The 22724-nt window shown below is 43.5% G+C and overlaps 1 protein-coding gene across 1 annotated transcript in view; it reads right to left on the bottom strand.

The window, feature by feature from the left end:
• Positions 1-22724, bottom strand: part of COL6A3 (collagen type VI alpha 3 chain) — a 107373-nt gene that overhangs the window by 23416 nt on the left and 61233 nt on the right. The window contains 9 exon segments of the mRNA XM_070933159.1: positions 4548-4600; positions 11050-11143; positions 12695-13390; positions 14152-14248; positions 16620-17113; positions 17303-17314; positions 17421-17457; positions 17553-17585; positions 18731-18793. Coding sequence (XP_070789260.1) covers positions 4548-4600; positions 11050-11143; positions 12695-13390; positions 14152-14248; positions 16620-17113; positions 17303-17314; positions 17421-17457; positions 17553-17585; positions 18731-18793 — 1579 coding nt within the window.

Raw genomic sequence — 22724 nt, 5'->3', positions numbered from 1 at the left:
ACGAGTTCTGGCAACACATTCAGAAGGAGGGGGAATCGATCAGCGAGTACATCGCTGCCCTGCGCAAGGCCGCAAACCAGTGTGAGTACCGAGACTTAGATGAGATGCTCCTAGAGCAACTAATCTGCGGAGTGAGAGATATTCGCTTGCAGAGGAGGTTGCTCGCAAAGATGAATCTAACGTTACATATCACACTAGATGAGGCAAGGGCTCAAGAATCCTCTACCAAAGCAGCCGAGAGACTACAGGCGACGACACAGGTCAGAACTGCACAGAGGTCAGCACCGGTTCATCAAGAGACCGTAGGCACTGAGAGCGAGGAGGAGTCAGATAAAGAGGTCTGCAGAACAGAACAGGACCGGCAGGACTGGCGAGGTCACCGAGACGCCTGTGCCAGCTGTGGGGGACCCCATCCGCACCAGACCTGCAAGTTCCGAGACACCATTTGCCGAAAATGCGATCGGAAGGGTCACATTGCTAGAGTCTGTAGATCCAAGCAGACTCCCAATTACAAGCCGCGGAGCAGCGCTAGCCAATCAGAGACGGCGCAGCAGAAGAAGACCAATCAGAAGAGTGGCCACAGGAATGGTGCGAAATCTAAGGACCTCGAAGCCTGTACCATTCGAATCGGCCAGACCTGCACATCCCCCGGGGAGAAGATCTACACGATGATCGAAATCGAGGGGCAAGAGTGCATAATGGAGATCGACACCAGATCCCCAATAACCATCATGTCCTGGGACAAGCTACAGAAGGCCGTCCCCAGCATCCAGAAATGGCACCTACGGCACCAGCGGCTTGGACTGCGCGATTACCAGGGGAACCGCATCCCCGTGGAAGGAATCGGCGAGTTCCAGGTGGAGTACGGGGAATTCCGGGAGAAGTTTCCCCTCACCGTGGTCAGCGGAAAGCTCCCAAGCCTCCTGGGCATGGACTGGTTCAGGGCCCTGGGAATGGGATTCACCGGAGTCCGCAACATGCGAGGCACCCTGAGGGACGACCTGATACAGGAGTTCCAGGACGTGTTCGACGAGCAACTTGGCAAGTATGTGGGGACCCCTATTTCGTTCAACCTTGACCCCAATATTTCCCCCACCCGGTTGAAGCCCAGGAGGGTACCATTTGCCCTAAAGCCAAAGATCGATGTGGAACTGGACAAATTGATTAAGCAAGGGTTGCTAGTGCCAGTCGATCATGCCCGGTGGGAGAGCCCAATAGTGACCCGCGTTAAGCCTGACGGGTCAGTGCGCATCTGCGCAGATTATAAGTGTACGATCAATAAGGCTCTCCAGCAGAGCACTTACCCGGTTCCGATCGTACACCATCTGCTGCATTCCCTAGGCCCTGGCAATATCTTTGCAAAACTCGATCTTGCGCAGGCGTACCAGCAGTTGCCTGTAGATGGCGCAACTGCAGAGGCACAGACTATAGTTACGCACAGAGGTGCCTTCAAGTGTACCAGACTCCAATTCGGAGTCGGCATAGCTCCCGGACTGTTTCAGAGCACCATGGAGCGGCTGTTACAGGGGATCCCCGGGGTGGTCCCGTATTTTGACGATGTGCTCGTCACCGCAGAAGACGAACAACAGCTAGGGGAGAGACTTAGACAAGTTCTAGGGAAGTTCAGAAGTGCCGGACTCAGGGTCAAACGCAACAAGTACATGATTGCAGTCCCTTCTGTGGAATTCTTGGGGTATCGGGTAGACGGAACCGGCATACACCCCACTGAGAGCAAGATTAGGGCGATCCAAGAGGCCCCCACCCCCAAAGACAAGGCAGAACTACAAGCGTTCCTGGGACTGTTGAACTTCTACGCCATTTTTCTAAAGGACAAGGCAACAGTAGCGGAGCCCCTGCACAGACTGTTGGCCAAGAAGTCCACATGGGTTTGGGGGAAAACTGAGGCTATCGCATTTGCAGCCGTAAAGAAACTCCTGTCGGCCAAGAGTTTTCTAGTCCAGTACAACTCTACGCTTCCCCTTGTTCTAGTCTGTGATGTGTCCCCATTCGGCATGGGGGCCGTCCTGAGCCATAGACTACCGAACGGTCTAGAGGCACCTATCGCCTACTACTCTCAGACTCTGTCAAGCGCCGAAAGGAACTACAGTCAACTTGACAAGGAGGCCCTGGCAGCCCTCTCAGGAGTCAAGAAGTTCCACAAATACTTGTTCGGCAGAAACTTCGACCTCATCACAGACCATCGCCCCCTTCTGGGTCTCATAGCAGGGACCAACCCACCCCAGCAGCCCTGTCTCCCAGGATGACATGCTGGGCCATCTTCCTGGCAGCATACTCCTATCGCCTGGTGCATCGGCCAGGGGTGAGTATGGGCAATGCCGACGCCCTCAGCCGTTGCCCATTACTGGACAGGATAGAAGACCCCACACCCAGAATCCCAGTCCTGCTGATTGACGTCTTGGACTCGGGACTCATCACTTCTGCAAAGGTGGCGAGGGCTTCAACCAAAGACCACGTGATTAGGAAAGTCACGAATTGGGTCATGAGGGTGTGGCCGGAAAAAACTGAGGGCAGGGAATTCAAACACTTCACTAACAAAAGAAGCGAGCTGGCAATGCAAGGGGGTTGTCTTTTGTGGGGTGATCGGGTCATTATTCCCTTGTGCCTAAGGGAAAAAGTCTTAAATCTGTTACATGAGGGGTATCCCGGGATCATGAAGATGCAGGGGTTGGCTAGGAGTTACGTCTGGTGGCCTCTAATGGACAAAGACATCACTGAGTGGGTAGGGAAGTGTCAGCCCTGCCAAGAGTCTAGGTCAGACCCCCCCACAGCACCGGTAAGGGAACGGGAATGGCCTCAGGGTCCCTGGTCTAGGATCCATATAGATTTTGCTGGCCCATTCCATGGGCAGGTATTCATGGTCGTCGTAGACGCCTTCTCAAAGTGGCTGGAAATTAGACTTATGAAAGCCACTACCACTAACGCAGTAATTAGGGAGCTAAGGCAGTTGTTCGCCACCCATGGCCTACCGGACACCTTAGTTTCAGACAATGGGCCCCAGTTCACGGCCATGCAGTTTGAGGGGTACTTAACGGAGTTGGGGATCAGGCACATACTCTCCGCTCCATTTCATCTGACTAGCAATGGTTTGCCTGAGAGATTTGTGAGAACGGTGAAGGAAACCATCTCACGCTTAGGCCCCGGGGACTGGCAGGAAAGAATAGACAAATTCTTAATGGCCCAACACACCACACCATGCACCGCCACAGGCTGAAGCCCGGCGGAACTGCTAATGGGGAGGAAGCTCCAAGGAGTCCTGGACAGGCTACACCCCAGCTATTCCCCTGACAACTTCAGAGGGACAGATAGGAAGCTTAGAGAGTTCACAATAGGGACACCGGTATTCGCAAGAAATTATGGGAACGGGCCCCTCTGGGAAACTGGGACAATTACGGAGGTAACCGGGCCCAAGTCTTATAGGGTAGACATGGGAGATGGGAGGATTTGGCGCCGGCACATCGACCAGTTACGGAAGCGTTTAACTGCCGACACAGACGACACCTTTGACGAACCGCTCCCTAACTACTAGCAGAACTCCAGAGCTAACTCAAGCCCAAGTCAAACAGAGGACTTAGCTGTCGGCACCAAGATCCAGCGCCGCCCCATCGCGGAAGATTGACCAGCCAAAGAAGTCGCCACCCACAATGAATTCTCGGAGGTTCCACTGGCAGAGCAGGGAAAAACAGGGAGTTCCTCCGACCCGCTCGACGCACACCTCCAACTGAACTGCGCAGGTCAACTAGGGTGCGGACGTGGCCTGGTCACCTGAGGGACTATGTATGCTAATGTCCACCCCAAGTGACTTCTGGGAGGGGAGGAGTGTTATGTATATAGGTTTTGGCGGGAAGTTTGAATTAACGAGCCATCACCTGATTGGCTGACCACCACAGCTGCAAGGTATATAAGGGGAGCTGTTTCCCCAGGTCAGTTGCTGGGTTCTCACCCTACAATAAAGAGCTGTTGTCACTCACTGCCTGGCTTGCTGTATCCTCATTCACCCAACTTAACAAAACATTTCCAGGGCCCAGTTGATAGGCAGTCTAACATACACTTATTTTGTAAATCTTTTACTTAATATCTGCCTGCTAATAAGCATAGAAAATGAACAGATCACATTTTGTGTTCGAAAACACAAAAAGAGTCTGTAATTAAATGCATTAAATACAAACTACATTTAAAATCATGCACGAACAAGCCCACAATATCTTTTTATGTTGTTTTAATGGGAAAAAGGCCTCCAGAAACTGCAACCACTGAAAAGAGTTTCTGAGGAAACCTCAACTTTTTCCACTTCCAGCTGTTTTCCTTTGTAAAAAATATTGTCCATTCCTGCTTCTTGCGGCTTTTCCAATTATTATTTTTAAATATAATCTGTAGGATTTATTTTCATACATACGTCTTTTACTGAAGCAAAGATATAATATTTGAAGTTAAACATACTAATCTTTTATAAACAAAACAGCAAATAGCAAATTATTGTAAAATAAAATATTTAAATTTGTTTTGCAATGGCAAGAAGATGTACGTACCTTCCGATTTTTCTGTTACAGCAGGTGTGACAGTAACATTATTTGGAATAGTTCTGTTTGAAGAAACAGAAATAGTTATAGGTATGCATACTGTAAATAATCAAGACACATTTAAGTCTTTGTTTCAAAATCTGCATCTGCACTCCTTTGCACTAATTTGATAGAGTTATTTAGGACAGCAGCTTTTTTAAAATTTAATGTTCCTTTCCAAACAAAAGCATTTTACAGTTTTTAGCAAATTTATTGCACCGCTTTATCGAAGGATAGTAATTTTATTAGGATGCCCCTAGTATTAATATCCATTCTTGAAAAATAAATTTGGTCAGAAAAGTATATGGGATTTTCTAGACTGGGGCATTTCCTAATATAGGTGTGTATGAATATTTTCTAGTATATTTTCCAATATATGAATACATATTAAAGTCAGAAAGAACAAGTGATCATCTTAAAGATATTGTACTTCCAACAGTTAGTGAAGTGATTATTCTGATTAAAAGCTATCTGTGATAGCTTCCCAAACAGACATGTAAGAAGGGTCTTCTGTTGATCCAGTTGACCACCAGAGGAAAAATTCTAAAGCTAAAGTAATCAGGATTGGAAAAGAAGCTTTTTCTTGTTGAGTTAAAGAGCTCTCCATTCATCCTGCAAACTATACTGCTGCTGCATCTCATGTCCCTTTAGTCTATTCTGACCCAATACTAAATGGGATTGTTCTCATCATGCCTGTGCAGCAGGGGTGGGTTCTACTTACCTTTACTACTGGTTCACAACAGTTCGTTTCTGCGCAACAGCATGTGCAGAAGCGTTTTGATGACATCAGGGTCGGTGGGCAGAGCCTCCCACCGGTTTTACTACCAGTTCTATAGAACCGGTATGAACTGGGGGCAACCCACCTATGATCCTATGATCCATTCTGCCTTATCCAAGATGAATAATTTTTGGGGGGAGGGGGTGTTAGGGGAAAAAAATCAGCATCACAAAGGTTGCCAAATTCACAAGCATTGGTTATGTTTAGGAATTTACCATCCTTCTTTTTTCTTCCTTTACATAGACAAGAGATGGGGAGAGAGGCAAGCCTACATCAGCTTATAAGGAAGAATAAGAACTCTCATGTACTATTAGTCACCAAACTTAATCTTTGAAAGAATGCTCACAGAACATAATAGTTTTTATACAACTTGCAGCCATCACTGAATACTATTGGCCTGAAAGGAAAAACAATGCTTTAAATCCAGGACAACTAAATATAATTAAAGACAATTTAAGAGTTAGAGACGAGACAAGGACAGGGTCAAGTGAGGATACTGCTTTCTACCCATACTCTTCTGTCTATATAACAATGACTGCATCTCAAACAACACATCTGTTAAACTACTGAAGTTTGCAGATGACACAACAGTGTGTTGTGGCCCCGCCCTCTGAGCCTGTCCCATCGGAGGAAGAAAGCTCCGAGCATGAGGAAGAGGAGTCAGCCAGGCCTCCCTCTCCAGGCCCCTCCCCTCTGGCACTGTCTCAGGTGCCGGCCGAGGGAGAGGAGATTAGCAGGGAGACAGGTGGCTCGGATGAGAGCAAGGGAGAGACATCATTCCTGGACGCACGCCTCCGAAGGCGTGATAAACGATTGCAGCAGCTCAGGAGGCATGCTAGGGATTAGAACTGAGTCACTGGACCACACCCCAGAGACTATATAATAGAGGGTGGTGGCCAGTGATCCTTGTGACGAACAAAAGTAAACCTTGGATAGTCACTAAAGCCTCGTCCGGAACTGCTGAGAGAAATATTATTCTGATTGGACTTTTTGTATGCTAAGTATCTTATCTTTCTGTTTTGTGAAAATAAACGCACTTGGCAGACAGTGTGTAAATCGCTGCCAAGTTGGAGATAAAGACCTGGGTGTGTGCCAAAGTGTTTCCTTAACCCTCGGCTGGCTGTGTTTGTGTGTGTGTGTGTGGACGGGGACAGATCACAGTGATCAGTCTCATTTGAGACAATGATGAATCCACATACAGATGGGAGGTTGAACAACTAGCTTCGTGGTGCGACCAGAACAATCTGGAACTGAACACACTCAAAACCGTAGAAATGGTGGTAAACTTTAGGAGAAACCCTCCCATACTACCACCTCTTACAATACTAGACAACACAGTATCAACAGTAGAGACCTTCACATTTCTAGGTTCTACCATATCGCAAGAACCTAAAATGGACACCTAACATCAAAAATGTCATCCAAAAAGCACAACAAAGAATGTTCTTTTTGTGTCAACTCAGAAAGCTCAAACTGCCCAAGGAGCTGCCGATCCAGTTCTACAGAGGAATTATTGAGTCTGTCATCTGCACTTTTATAACTGTCTGGTTTGGTTCTGCAACCCAACAAGACAGACACAGACTTCAGAGGATAATTAGAACTGCAGAAAAAACAATTACTACCAACTTGCCTTCCATTGAGGGAGGTGATGGGGGGGGTCGAGCTTGTCCAGATTGTGTTTCTATCATCGGTACTGTGAGTGGGAGGGGTAGATATGGCGGGAGCAGGGGGCCAAATCACGTTAAGGGAGCGCGCACCCGCTGTCTCCGAGCGGTAGCGTGCTCTGGCCCCCAAGGCTCCACTCGTTCTCCAGGTTGTACAGACCCTCAGGGCCCGGGCCTTCGACTGATGTTGTGCAACGCCAGGTCCGTAATACATAAAGCCCCCCTCATTTGTGATCTGGTTCAGGAGGGGGGAGCGGACCTGGCGGGTATTACGGAGACCTGGTTGGGCCCGGAGGGAGGGGTCCCTCTGGTAGAAATGTGCCCACCAGGCTTCCTGGCATTCCATCAGCCGAGGTCACAGGGGAGGGGCGGGGGAGTAGCGGTTATTATTAGAGAAGGCCTTAGGCCGAGGGAGGCCACTGTTCCTCAGACGGCCGGTTGTGAGACCCTCCTTGTGAAGTGGGGTCATGGGGTTCAGAGGGGTTTGCTGATCACGTACCTGGCTCCCTGCCACGTGGCAGCAGCCCTGCCCGAGCTACTCAACGTTATCGCCGCGGTGGCGGTTGATACCCCCAGACTAATGGTCATGGGGGATTTCAACCTGCCGTCCGTGGGTGAGATGTCTGAGGTGGCTCGGGAGTTCATGGCTTCCATGACGGCTATGGATCTGACCCAACTAATTCATGGCCCTACGCACATGGGGGGAAACACACTGGACCTTATTTTTGTCTCTGGACAGTGGTTGAGTGATCTCGAGATAGGGGACATAGTCATCGAGCCCTTGTCATGGTCAGATCACTCTCTCCTTCGCCTTGACCTTCGAACCGCTGCACCCCGCCGCAGGGAGGCGGAACCGATGAGATGGTACCGCCCCAGGCGCCTGATGGAACCTGATAGGTTCCAGATGGAGCTTGGGCCAATTCCTGAGGTTCTGGCTCACGCCTCGACTGGAGACCTAGTGGCCGCCTGGGATAGGGCGGCCGCTGGAGCTCTGGATCGAGTCGTGCCTTTGCGGCCTCTGACCCGGCGTCGATCTCACCTGGCTCCTTGGTTTACTGAGGAGCTGAGGGAGATGAAGCGCCGGAAAAGACGCCTAGAGAGTAGTTGGAGGGCCAGTCGTACTGAATCTGACCGGACACTGGTAAGATCTCATATTAAGAATTACCTAGTGGCAATAAAAGCAGCAAAATGCACTTATCTTGCTGCTCTTATTGCGTCATCAGATAACCGCCCGGCCGCCCTGTTTAGGGTGACCCGCTCCCTGCTCCACCAGGAAGCGAGGGAGGACCCCTTGGAGGGAAGAGCCGAGGATTTTGTTCAGTTTCTGTATGACAAAATCACTCAGATTCGGGAAGATCTGGACTCCGACTGGGTAGATCCAGCGGGGATGACGGGGGCAGGTCCTGAGAATGTTATCTGGGATGAGTTTGATTCTGTGACCCCTGAGGACGTGGACAGGATTCTGGGTAGACTGAATGCGACCACATGTTTGTTGGACCCGTGCCCCTCCTGGTTAGTGCTGGCTTCCCAGGAGGTGACGCGAGGCTGGCTCCAGGGGATTATAAATGCTTCATTGGGCGAGGGTGTCTTTCCCGCCGCCTTGAAAGAGGCAGTGGTGAGACCTCTCCTCAAGAAGCCTTCCCTGGACCCGGCAACATTGGCTAACTATCGTCCAGTCTCCAACCTTCGCTTTGTGGCGAAGGTTGTTGAGAGTGTGGTTGCACGACAGCTTCCCCAGTACCTGGATGAAACGACGTATCTAGATCCGTTCCAGTCGGGTTTCAGGCCTGGGTACAGCACGGAAACGGCATTGGTCGCGTTGATGGATGATCTCTGGAGGGCTCGGGACAGAGGTTGTTCCTCTGTCCTGGTCCTATTAGATCTCTCAGCGGCTTTTGATACCATCGACCATGGTATCATGCTGCACCGGTTGGAAGAGTTGGGGGTGGGAGGCACCGTATTACGGTGGTTCTCCTCCTTTCTCTCCGACCGGTCGCAGTTTGTGTTGACAGGGGGGCAGAGGTCGACCCCGAGGCCCCTTATATGTGGGGTGCCACAAGGATCGGTCCTCTCGCCCCTTCTGTTCAACATTTATGTGAAACCGCTGGGCGAGATCATCCGTGGTTTCGGGGTGGAGTACCATCAGTACGCTGATGACACCCAGCTGTACATCTCCACCCCAGACCACCCCAACGATGCCCTTGAAGTGATGTCCCGGTGCCTGGAGGCCGTACGGATCTGGATGGGGAGAAACAGGCTCAGGCTCAACCCATCCAAGACCGAGTGGCTGTGGTTTCCGTCGTCCCGATATAGTCAGCTGGTGCCATCGCTGACTATTGGGGGCGAAGCATTGGCCCCCACGGAGAGGGTTCGCAACTTGGGTGTCCTCCTGGATTCACGGCTGTCTTTAGAAGAGCACTTGACGGCCGTGACCGGGAGGATTTTTCATCAGGTCCGCCTGATTCGCCAGTTGCATCCCTTTCTGGATCGGGACTCGTTACGCACGGTCACTCATGCCCTCGTCACCTCCCGTCTGGACTATTGTAACGCTCTCTACATGGGGCTCCCCTTGAGGAGCACTCGGAGGCTCCAACTGGCGCAGAGTGCGGCCGCGCGGGTGGTGATGGGAGCAACGTGGCACTCCCATGTAACGCCTCTCCTGCGCGAGCTGCACTGGCTCCCGGTGGTCTTCCGAGTGCGCTTCAAGGTCTTGGTTATCACCTTCAGAGCGCTCCATGGCTTAGGACCTGGCTATTTACGGGACCGCCTGCTGCCACCAATAGCCTCCCACCGACCAGTACGCTCCCATAGAGAGGCGCTCCTCTGGGTGCCGTCGGCCAAACAATGTCGACTGGCGGCCCCCAGGGGGAGAGCCTTCTCTGTGGAGGCACCTACGATCTGGAACGAGCTCCCCCCGGAGATACGGAGGATTCCGGATCTGCGTACCTTCCGTCGCGCGCTTAAGACGTTTTTATTCCATCAAGCTGGCCTGACCTAAACTTTTCCTCTTTTTAAATGGAATTTTAAATTTGGTTTTAATTTATTGGGGTTTTAAAATGTCTCAGCCAAATTTATTTAATTAGCTTTATCTCTATTTTAAATTTTGTATCTACATGTTTTATTTTATGGCTGTTCACCGCCCTGAGTCCTTCGGGAGTAGGGCGGTATACAAATTTAATAAAATGAAATGAAATGAATGAAATGTATACTGCACGAGTCAAAAAGGGCTGTGAAAATATTTACAGACGCCTTGCATCCTGGACATAAACTGTTTCAACTACTATCCTCAAAACGACGCTATAGAGCACTGCATACAGAACAACTAGACACAAGAACACTTTTTTCCTGAACACCATCACTCTGCTAAACAATTCCCTCAACACTGTCAAACTATTTACTAAGTCTGTACTACTATTAATCTTGTCATTGTTCCTATCACCCATCTCCTCCCACTATGACTGTATGACTGTAACCTTGTTGCTGGTATCCTTACAATTTATATTGACTGTTTCCTAATATGATTTGATTGCTTATTTATATCCTATGACTATCATTAAGTGTTGTACCTTACGATTCTTGACAAATGTATTTTCTTTTCTTTTATGTACACTGAGAGCATATGCACCAAGACAAATTCCTTGTGTGTCCAATCACATTTGGCCAATAAAGAATTCTATTCTGTTCTGTTCTGTTCTGTTCTGTTCTGTTCTGTTCTATTCTATTCTATTCTATTCTATTCTATTCTAAGAAACAGGTTTATATTGCTCTAAACCCATATTTATTGCCCCTTCAATCCCCAGGCATAATAATAATAATTTAATACTTTATAAAATTTGTATGCCACTCAATTAACAATGATTGGGTGGCTGACAAGAATCAAGAAAAGAAATTACAATACAATCAATAAAATAGAAAAAATAGAGATAACATGACAAGCATAATGAATGAGGGGACTCATTCTCCCATACATAATTTGGAATCTGGAGGAAAATTTACTTTCTGACAATGAAACTGAACTGTAAAGACTTACAGTTGTTTTTGGCCAAATTTTTTGATTGACTGGTCACCCTGGAACAAATCACATTTTTTCCTGATATCTGGAGATAAGTAAAAGGTATTTTCACCTAAAACATAAGGAAGAATTTTTGCATAAATATTTTCTCATTTTCCAAACATATTATAGGAATTTAAAACATGTCTTTATTTAAATTTTCTAACACAGGGGTGTCAAACTCGCAGCATCACATTTTTGTCATGTGACATATCACAACTTTTTTCCCCTTCACTAAAATGGGGGTGGGAGGGGCCAGCGGGTGACGCATCCAGCCCGTGAGCTACAAGTTTCATACCTCTGTTCTAATATTTATTTAGATTTAGTAATATTCTGTCAGCACAGGCAATCAGGCCTACATCTGTAGAGTTCAAGTTTGCTGCTTTACTATATTCTGCCTATTATACAGGAATTTCCCATCCTCAGTCTGGGAACAAATAGATACAGTTCTGTGGAGCTTAAGGGCTGGGGTGGGGGTGGAGTAGTTCTGGATCTGTTGCAGCCACATAAGAACTTGAGGTTAATTCAGCACTTGAGGCTTCCCCCCACCCCCATCCCTGCTTCTTGGCTGGGTGTTTCCCAATGTCTTCTCTATTATTACTATAGAGATATACAGTAATAGATCACATGAACTCTCTTTTAGCATCAATCTAGCAAATAAAGTGCTGTTTTTTGTTCTGATGTTTCAAATTATAGCTGTTATATGTCTGGATAGACAGCTGCATTTTTCTTACTATTTTTAAATGTAGCTTGTTAATAATTTTTAAAGCAAAAAAAGAAAAGAGAGAGAGAGATTGAGCAAGCATGGGCCTTTTCTTTAGGTAGAATTAAAGGGTTTGCTATTTGTTTAAATAGGAAACAGGACACTTTATACAAAAACACTGATACTTTTCTTTCAAGTTTAATATCTATAACAGAGGAACTAGAAATTAAGAGGCATCTAAGATGCATTTACTCAGAAGGATTAATGATTCCAAGTTTAACAGTAATTATTTTAATCAAAACAAAATTCAAGAATCCTTTCAGAGAAATCCATCTGATCCTGCAATTCTAGGATCAAAGCATCCAATTTGGCTGGCAAACTTTTTATTTAAATATGACTAATTAGATCTATGTAATCCTTTTAATTCAATCCAAACCTGCCATGTTCAGGCTCTGCTGTTTTGCTTGGGGCTCACAGCTATGGGGCTGCTTATTGCCCTGAAGCCCCGCCCCCATCTTTTAATTCATTTTAAACATTGAATGTTAACTATCTTTGCCTCTTTTTAAACTTTAAATATAGTTTTTATGGTTTAATATTTTGTATTCCACTCAGACTCCCTCTGTGAGGGAACTGAATAGTTTCTAAGTTGGTTGGTTGGTTGGTTGGTTGGATGGATGGATGGATGGATGGATGGATGGATGGATGGATGGATGGGCAGGCAGCAGGCAGGCAGGCAGGCAGACACTGACTGAGGTACTCAGTCAAATATATGGTTTTAGGTTTATTTTGCAACATTATTCTTTGACTGTACACTCTTGCATCCTAAACTATAAAAGGAAGTTTCCCCTCCCAGGTTCAGGTTCTCTTCGGTCTAACCCTTCTAACTCCCTACTTTTACTGACATATTAAGCATCTACTTACTGTTGATGAAGGATGGCAAGAGGCTTCCAAAACGTAGCAATGGTTCTTCATGAAGTTCTGATGCCTTATCAGCATATTTGAAGAAGACATCATTAGGCTCACTTGCCAAGCTGTAGATACTTGGAATATTAATATTCCTACCAATGCCAATAATGACCAAAAAATATCCCTTACATTTAGCTTCTACAATAACTTTCTGAAGGTGTTCAAGTTCTTCCTTTTCAATGCTTCCTGTCATAATCAAAACAATGACTTTATGATCTCTGGGATTTGGTGCACTCTCAAAAATATGCCTCATTGTATAGTCTACTGCAGTTGCCACAGCCCGTGTTCCATATAGTTGTGACATTTGGTTCTGAATGAAATCTGTTAATTTGTCCCTTGGGCCATAATCTGTGAGTGACAATTCAACTTTGACAGGAGATATGCTTGAGTTTGATTGAAACTCAAAGGGAGCATGTTGGACAATGGCAACCCTGGCATGATGTTGAGATACCTTGGGATCAAAACTAGTTTCCAGTTGGTTTACAATATATGAAATGTAGCTCTTAATTTCTTTGAACTGCATTTGAGTGGTACTCTCAGAGCTATCCAGGATGAATGCTATATCAATGTCAACATCTGTAGGAGCTGCCCGTCTGTCTCTGCCAAAGCTATCCCTCTGGATACCACAGCTGGGATCAGGATCACATACATCTAGACAAATAAATATATGATTGTTACATAATTAATATTTGCAGTGCCCTTTTTTGTCCTTCAGTTGGACAAAAACAGCAAGATATACAAATCTTCAATTGTGCCAAAAAACCAAAGCATCTACCAAAAACCAAAGCATCAAGCTTCCAATTATGCATTTAAAAATGCTTTATTTAGGGATTTGTTTAGAATGATTCTAAAAATCCTTGACTGGCCCATAAAATTTTCCACTGCAAAATTTTCCACTACAATGGGAAACATTGCACGTGGCAACTGAATGACTGCATTATGAGCAGATTGTAGTATTGCTTTAATAAGACTAATTATAGATTTAAATTTCATCTGGGTTTCATCACTACCAAAGCAACACCAGTAGTGAATGATCATGAGAACAGAAATGTAAAAACAAAATGCCCCTTGAACAGCACTATTAGTAACAAAAGAAGCATTAGTCAAAAAACAAATACAATTGTTCATAAGATGCTTGAAGCCTGCTCAGACTGAACTGCTGGTTCCAGAATGGTTTCTAACCATGATCTCATAAAGCATTCTGATCTAGTCCAAAGTTGAAAAGAAGGCAGGTCCATCCATGGTTCTGCAACACGGCCCTTACATGACAGAGCTTACAACAAACAAAAAAACCCTCTCAAATTTCCTTGGTTCCCTCTAATTTGTCAAAAATCTTCAAGCAGACTGGTTACAAATTGATTTTTGTCATAGTACACAAATATCTCAAGTAAAAAAAATGTCATATATTTTACCTAGACAAATATGGCATGTGAACACTTTCCTAATAGTTGCAGCCAGTTGACCAGTGCCACCAGTAAATGCTAAAGCCTGTCCACCAGTGTTGTTTATCTAAAAACAAGAAGAGAAACATGCAGTCAATGGAATTCTGGGAACAGTTTGTTAAATTGTCCAGGGTCTAAAATATATCAAGAAAGGGGTTAGCTTTTCTTAATTCCACTTGAACATAGATACAGATCTCAGTACATTTCTGTAAATTGTTCTGTATATTTATCTTTTAGATTATGCATCATTAAGAGAATTCAACATGAAAGTGCAGTTAGCCATAAGGTCCAATTCAGACTTTATGCAACGAACAGTTTGTCCGTTCATTATCTCCTACTTTACCTCCAGAACATCTGGGGGTAGGACTCACAACATGTGGGCCTAAACTTGAAAATGAAATCTCAACTGCAGCTTCTTGGCTTATCCACCACCCATATTAACTTATTTACAGAAATGTGATGTGAAAGACTGATATACTTAGCCACAAAACTCATGAAGTGGCTTTGAATTAAGTATAAACCAGTGGTGAAATCTGAACCAGTTTGCCACCGGTTCGCTGGCTGCGCATGTGCAGTGCACGCCAAGTGTGGGCTGTGTATGCATGCACAGTGCACAGCAAACACACGCTGCGAGTGCGCATGCACAATATGCGCCAAAAGGAGGCTTGGGAATGTAAGTAGAACAGCGAGGGGGGATCAACTGTGCCGCGCAATTTAGATTCCCTAGAAAGTAGGATTTCCTGCTTTCTAGCGATTTTAAATTGCGCAGCACAGCCGGTCATCAGAAATACCGGTCCGGAGGAAACAGTAGCTTTTTTTAATTACCAGTTCGCCCGAACTGGTAGTTTTTATCACTACTGGTTCGCCCGAACTAGTGCTAACCGGTAGCATTTCACCACTGGTACAAACCCAACTAGTTTCTAAATCTATTGTGAACATAAAATGGAGAAGGAATTATTATATTGTTATCTTGAGCTCTAGTAGAAGAGGTAGGAGAAAATGTGAGAGGGAGGGAGGGAGGGATGTCAACAATGACATCTTAAAATGAATGCACGAATTCTCAAATCCAATTAATGTGACTGCACTATGAAATGAACAAACTGCGTAGGACAATTTTAACTGGGATACCATCCATCTCTGTGAAAGAGTGCTTATCTTGATGCTATTCAAATTAGGAAGCTATTTCAGCAAATTACTGTTCTATGCAGATTTCCCGCCATTGTCTGAGAAATTTCCTTTTAATCCTTTTAAGGATACTTTCAAAAATAAAAGTATTCTAACAACGAAGTTTTTGTATGTTTTAATTAATCTGAGTGTAAGGCCATCTTTTTCAAAACAATGACATAATAATTGCCATCTCCTTGGTCTCTTCTTTCATTCACAGTATATACTGATTTGACAGCTTCAGCTGGTAAAGAAGCAGCCATACACTATTAATGGACTTTATGGTTTATATCCAAAGAACTGTTTAAATGATCAGAAGCCAGATGCTCCTGCTTGGATAGACAGTCATTTCTGTCAACTTCCCCATCCTCAGGGTAATGCCCACAACCACATAATATGCTTTTTCTTAATCTTTAGGACTGTTTTTTTAATATTACAAATAGATATAGGAGGAAGAAGTAAGTTCCACTGAATACATAGAATATCAAGTATACAGTAGATCTCTGGAGTCAAATTATTATTTTGAATTTAAGAAACTAACTAACAAAAAACAGAAAGTTTCCACAGTAATTGGCAGCCCTCCCACTCCTTTCTAAAGACGGACAATTTCCTGTTGTGGATGGTCTTAAGGGATGGTATGGATGTCCACAGCATATGATTTTAAAAAAAATTCAAAATGATGGTCACAGTGTAGAGCTTCAATTGTACAACTATGGCTGCCATCTTGATTTTTTTTATTTTACCGTGCTCGGAGAACACCTGTGAGGGAAGTTTTGTAGGCATTTCTTGGGCAAAAAGAACTATATGCAAAAGCATCCACATTGTCTGCTGCTTTTAAGACTTTGCCTAGCTACTGTTGATAAACCACAAAACTTTCAGGCTGACAGATGTAAGTTTGATTCATTCATATAAGAACTCCCTATTCAGCAGCATCTTTTCCCAGATTTAAATGGTTGTTGCTCACAGCTATAGCATAATCTGGGGAAAAGATGCATTTGGTTTAAGGAGTGGCCACAAGTGCTCTGCACATGGCCACAAATACTCTGAAGCAACCTTTTTCTTTTCAAATCCAAAATATTGTATGCTCAGTGATCCAGGGACAGTAATCAATATAAAAAAATAACAAAATTAAGCCATTTTGTTGAGTGCTTCTGAAAGACAGAAGTGATTGACTGAATCCTATAATAATGATTAATTGATTGATTGATTGATTGATTGATTGATTGATTCCTGGAAAGACTGTGCAAGGGGAAGAAAAACAAAAGGAAGCAGACCTGTAATGCATCGGTAAGGACCCTGTCCTCTCTGTTTGTAAGGAATACAGGTACAACTCCAGCAGTGTAGAGTCTTAGTACTGCTTCATTCAACCGTGGAGATGCTATTGTTGGCCCATTGGTGAAGAATACAGCCACTTTCCTCATAAGGAAGCCGGTACGTGCACGCTTGAAAGTATTCCTGGCTACAAATCCCATGGCTGTTTCTAAGCTACGTTGTTTGGATGTCTGGACAAATTGGAGGTCCTTGATTTGTTTTACCAACTCCTTCTTTTTTCTGGAATCAGCAAAACGTATCTCAGTGGTAACTTCACTGTTGTATGTAACCAGTGCTACTCGGGCACCTCTGGGGCAGTTGCTTTCTGCAATTGTGATATTGTTAACGATCGACACTACTGTGTCCTTCATTCTATTGAAAGTGTCTGCATTTCCACCAGCAGCAGTATCAAGAGCAAAGGCCAATTCAGTTGGATAAACAGGACATTCTTTTGGACCTGCAGAAACCGGGGACATTAAGAAACAAGTATTATGAGAAAAAAGGTATTAGCTCTACAGCCACCCCCCACCCAAAAAGGAAGGGACAGAGTTTACCAGCAAATACTTCAATGCTTGTCTTTCAAAGAAGTTGTGTATGTCAGTTTTTCATCTGACTGCAGATACTGAGTAATTTAAAATGAACTTACCATAACAGCAAGCTGCGAATAATAATAACAGAGAAAGAAGGAAAAGAAAGAAATTACTTTATATTCTATACCAAAAAGCCAACTACATCACGACCAGGGGCAAAAGAAATAGACTTACGGCATTTATCTTTGATGTTGCGTATAAGCGTGCAGTGCTTTAAAGTAAAGAGAGAGAGAGAGAGAGTGAAAAGAGGTTTCCAGCATGAAAAAATACAAAATATGTGGTACCATAAATTAATGGTTGACTTACATCTCTAGACTCTCCTTTGCTACCAATAAATCCCTGAAAGAAAAGATTTTTTTAAAATGTAGATATAATTTACTGTGAATAAATTTAACTGTGCTTGTTTAAAATTGACTTGACAAGTTCAGACACTTAATTAATCATATGGGAAAACAAAGTCCAGAGATTGGGGGAGAAAGTCTTGTCTGTGAGTTGCCAAGAGCACAAAAAGCCAATCTTAAAGGCTGATTCTATGCAGGCTGTTCCAGAAGGAAGCCACTCATGGAACAAATAGAGCTTTCTCACATCTCCTTAATGGAAATTAAGCACTACAAATTTAAGGGCTCTCCTGCATATTTTTTTTAAAGGATGCCTCGTCTTTCATTTTACAAATTGGGATATCTTGCCATGTCTAGTGGATATATGGAATTCAGATAGAAACTCAGAAACATGGAGAACTGATGGCAGAAAAAAAGCTAAGTGCTCTTGCTCTTGCTATCTGTTCCTTATCTCTATGCATCCCAACACAGGGGAAGACAAAATCCTACTTTTTTACTACATTAGATTTCTACTTTGAATGTACATTATATACATTGATACATTACATTTATCTACATTACGTTAGATTTCTAAATCTACATTTCTATATAGCTGAAGCTCACTGAGCAATTCAAAAAAGTATCTTCCATAACAAAATGTGGGAAACATAATGCAAAACCTGAAATATTTACAAAGTTTTTATCTCAAAATCCAAAGTGAAGGTTCAAACTTTATAACTTTTTAATTTTCACAGCTGTACTTTCTTTTATTGTAGCTCAGTAAAATGTAGGCCTTTAGCTATTGTAAGTGTTGTTGAAAAAAATGTAGGCAATACATTGGTATTCTGAACAGGCTCATGGCAGAATTCCCACATAGGCATAATCAGTTCACTGTTATCAGTTCCTACAATTTTATTTAATCTATGTACAATCTAGAATACTTTTAAATGATGCAAGCAAGTCAAGAATTTGCAGAGTAAACATATTAAATAAAGTCACATCTCAATTTTTGTGGTTCTTATGAGTTTACTTAAGAGAATTGATTTTAATTTAACTTTACAACTGAAGATAAATAGGGAGCATGTGATTATTTGCAAATTGTATGAAAAGAAAGTATACTAGTAAAATGTAATTACTAAAGCAAAAACCAACATAGCAAAAACTTACAGGTGGTCCTGGATATCCACTCTCTCCTTTCTGACCTCTTTGGCCAGATTCCCCTGAACGTCCCTAAAAAGGGAAAACTAGGCATTTGATTCATGTCATAAATATTTTTTCATATTATTCATCCCTGCTCTTTCAAATTAATTAAATATGTCCTCATTTGTTCAGGTTTCTGGATCTATTCCTAATATTACTTTGAAGATTCCACTGCAGTATTCTCCATTGCTCTTACTCCATAGATTCTCCACCTTTTTCCCATATTCACTAGGCATCTAAAGTACCCAACAGTTGTCACCATTACTTTAATCTTGAAGGTTTGTTTAAATTAGCAATCATTTATTTTTCACATCTCTTTTATTTGTTGTAATTCAGTCAGTCTTATTGGATGAAGAAAATTGGGTTATATATCATTGTATTATTTTAAATCATTCTTGAGCATCATCTAGTTAAAAGCATATTATAAATAATATAATTCATTTCTCTAATGATGTAGAGATTAGAGGTGAAGCAGATTGCTTTTGGGGGAGGCAGCTACTAAAAACCCAAAACATAGTTTTCAAGTTGTTTTGTAGTAAAAAAAATAATAATAATACAAAAACTGTAAGCCTCCTAAAAATTCTAACATAATTTAACTCATCCAATTCAAGAAAATTCTGGTTCACCCATGGGTATTATATTTTTTCCTACATGCACACATGTACCCACCTACATATACATAAGTATACCAGTTGTCACTTTGTCATTAAAGCCTTTCTCCTATTTAAAAAGTGTGGAGTACTGTCCTTGGCTAAAAATGATTGCTATCTATAATTCAGTAAGTCTAAAAAAACATATGACAAGCAGATGGGTATGTAAGATTATACATAGTATTATAATGCTCATCATTCAATTAGTTTCTTTCCACAAGCAAATGAGTATCACTGGGTTTAATTTGACAATGCTTATATAATGTTCACAGTTCTAACATTATTCTACTGTGACCAGAAGGTACTTAAAAAACATAGTGGGTTCCAATTTCATGAAATGCTACTTTCTTTTTGCCTATAGTTGGCTCCTGGCTAATAAGAACATAATTCAAAGTTTCTCTTTATTTTACACTAATTCATTTTGAATCTCCATGGCTGATAAAGAACAAGGTATGGGATCTTACATGTAATTAATATGAATGTCTTAATCAGATGATGAACAGAAAACTATTTTCATTGAAGGATGTGATCAGAGTCGCATGATTTACACATAATGCTAATTAACTGGGGAATTGGCTAAATTTGAAGTAAACACCATAATACCTCCTTAGAATTCCAGTATTAAAATACAAATGAATTAAATTGCAATAAAATGAATAAATCATTATTAAATTTTTGTATATTAAAAACCTGCAACAACAATGAAATTCAATGTAGAGAAAATGTAAAGTCTTACACTTGGGCAAAAAAAACCAAAAGTACACATACAGACTGGGAAAAACCAGACTTAATAGCAGTAACTGTGTGATGGATCTTGGAGGTCTTAGTGGCTAACCAATTAAATATGAGCCAACAGTGTATGGTGGCAGCCAAAAAAGGCAATGCAATCTTAAATTGCATTAACAGAGGGATTCAATCAACATCACATGAGGTATGAATGCCATTCTATAAAGCCTTAGTAAGAACACACCTATAAAGCCTTAGTAAGACCAAATCTAGAATACTGCATCCAGTTTTGGTCACCACAATATAAAAAAGATGTTGAGACTCTAGAACAGGGGTGTCAAACTCAAGGCTTGCGGGCCAGATCTGGCCCATGGGGTGCTTAGATCCGGCCTGCAGGGCTGGCCTGAAAATAGCAAAAGAACGGCCTGCGGTGTCTTTGCTAACCAAAATGGGGCACCGGGGCCCACAAGCAGCCACCCCCCATGCCCTATTTTGGCTGCCATTGCTGTGCAGCAGGCCATCCAGGCCCAAAACAGGATGCAGGGGTGGGGGGTGGGTGGCCTCCGCATGCCCCGTTTTGGCTGCCAGGACGGTGCAGCAGGCTGTCCAGGCCCAAAACGGGGCAGAGGGGGGTGCAGGTTGCCTCCTTGCACCCCATTTTGGCTGCCAGGATGGTGCAGGAGGCCATCCAGGCCCAAAACGGGTGGGGGGCCACCCATGCCCCTCACACCCCATTTTGTGCTGCCAGAGTGCTGCAGGGAAATAGTTGGGAAAGAAAATAGTTGGGAACACAGGCAGAAATCAGAAAGAAAAGAATTGGTCAGGAAAGCGTTTTTTCAAAAAAGGAGGTGGCCAAAGAGAGCAGAGTCCAAATATAAGGTTCAGGGAGACACTCTGTCACAGAAGAAATATGGATGGCATAGGAATGAGAAAAGCAGTTAAAAAGCAAGCAAACTGTGGACTGGATAACAAACTCCAGTTGCAAAGAAATCCCTCTTCAAGGGTCAATTTCTTAAGGCAGTGAAATTTGGCACGTGATATAATTCTTTGCACTGGCAGGTTCAAAAGATTTCTGAATTGAGAAATTTTGACCCCTAATTTTGCTTCACTGACGCTCGTTGAGAGGACTGGAAGGCTTCTAATTTGGTGGCAGAGAAAACAACAGAAAGGATCCTTGAGGCTACATAACTTTAGGCAGCTTTAGTCTATCAGAATTTTGCCTACAACTAGTCAAAGCAAGATATCTGCAGAAGTTGTGAATGCTCTTAACACTGGAAATTTTTAAGAAGATGTTGGATAACCATTTGTCTAAAGTGGTGTAAGGTTTCCTGCCTGGGCAGGGGGCTGGATTAGAAGACCTCCAAGGTCCCTTCCAACTCTGTTATTCTATTCTAATATCTTCTTCTTAGCAGCATTTCTTTCTTTTCTCTCATTCAGCCTTTTTCTAACCCCAACTTTTCATTGCACATTCTAGTTTGCACCTGTCATTTTTTCCTATAGCCAGAAGGGTTTCTTTCCTTGCTTGGGCAGTTCCCTTGGCTGCCTTTTCTGGGCTGAGTCTCCTTTTCTTTCTTCCTCTGGGGTTTCCTCTGCATCCTCCTCCTGTGACTTTTGCTCCTTCTTGAACAAACCATTGCAATTTGCTTTGTTGTTCCACAGTCAGCTTTTCTTGGCTTGCTTCTCAACTCACCTTTTCTCTTCTTTCTGGAACTATTCAGAAAATCATCTCTCTCTCCACCTCCCCCACCCCCCCACTCTCCTTTTTCAACTAATGTCAACCCAAGCAGGCCTTGAATTCTTTTCCCTTGACGTCTTTATGGCTACTTTCTGAACTTGCACCCTCATCCTTGAAGCTGTTTGTCATATTACTGAACTCATTATCTTCCTCCCCAGCTTTTACAAACATAATTCAACTAAAGTTAAATTGCCACATTTGCTTTCTGTTTCCCTGCTCATCAATGGAGTTGACTTCTACTAACTCTTTTCTTGAGGAAAGAGCCAAACAGTGAGCAAGCTGACTTTTCTTGATGGTTTCATTCTTATTTCAAATCTATTAGCATCGACACACACACCCCGCACCCCATTTTGGCTGGAAGAGGGCTATCAAAACTAAAGACAAAACAAAAGGAGAAATGTTTCCCCTTTTGCATTTGAGCATGCAAGAAGGGGCAGGAAAGGAGAAAGGGAAAGAGGAAAGACAAAGAAAAAAAGAAAAGATGGGAAGAGAGCAAGGAAGGAAAAATAAGGAAAGAGAAGAAGGAAGAAGAAATTTGAATGAAGAGGGAAGGGAAAAAAAGAAAAGGAAGGACGGATGGAAGGAAGGAAGGAAGGAAGGAAGGAAGGAAGGAAGGAAGGAAGGAAGGAAGGAAGGAAGGAAGGAAGGAGAATAAAATGAGAGTGAGGGAGAGTCTGAGGGAAGTCCTGCCTTAGCACTTGGCCACCACAGGTGCCCCCCACATACACACAAGTCCTGTGTCACGCCCACCATAGCCACACCCATCCTGGCCCTCCAAGGTCAAACACAGCCCTGATGTGGCCCTCAATGAAATTGAGTTTGACACCCCTGCTCTAGAAAAAGTACAGAG

This window comes from Pituophis catenifer, unplaced genomic scaffold (genome assembly GCF_029215685.1).
Source record: "Pituophis catenifer annectens isolate HBS135680 unplaced genomic scaffold, rPitCat1.0.hap2 SCAF_1, whole genome shotgun sequence".
NCBI lineage: Eukaryota > Metazoa > Chordata > Lepidosauria > Squamata > Colubridae > Pituophis > Pituophis catenifer.
Note: the sequence above shows the minus strand (reverse complement) of the source record. Positions and strands in the feature narration are given on the sequence as shown.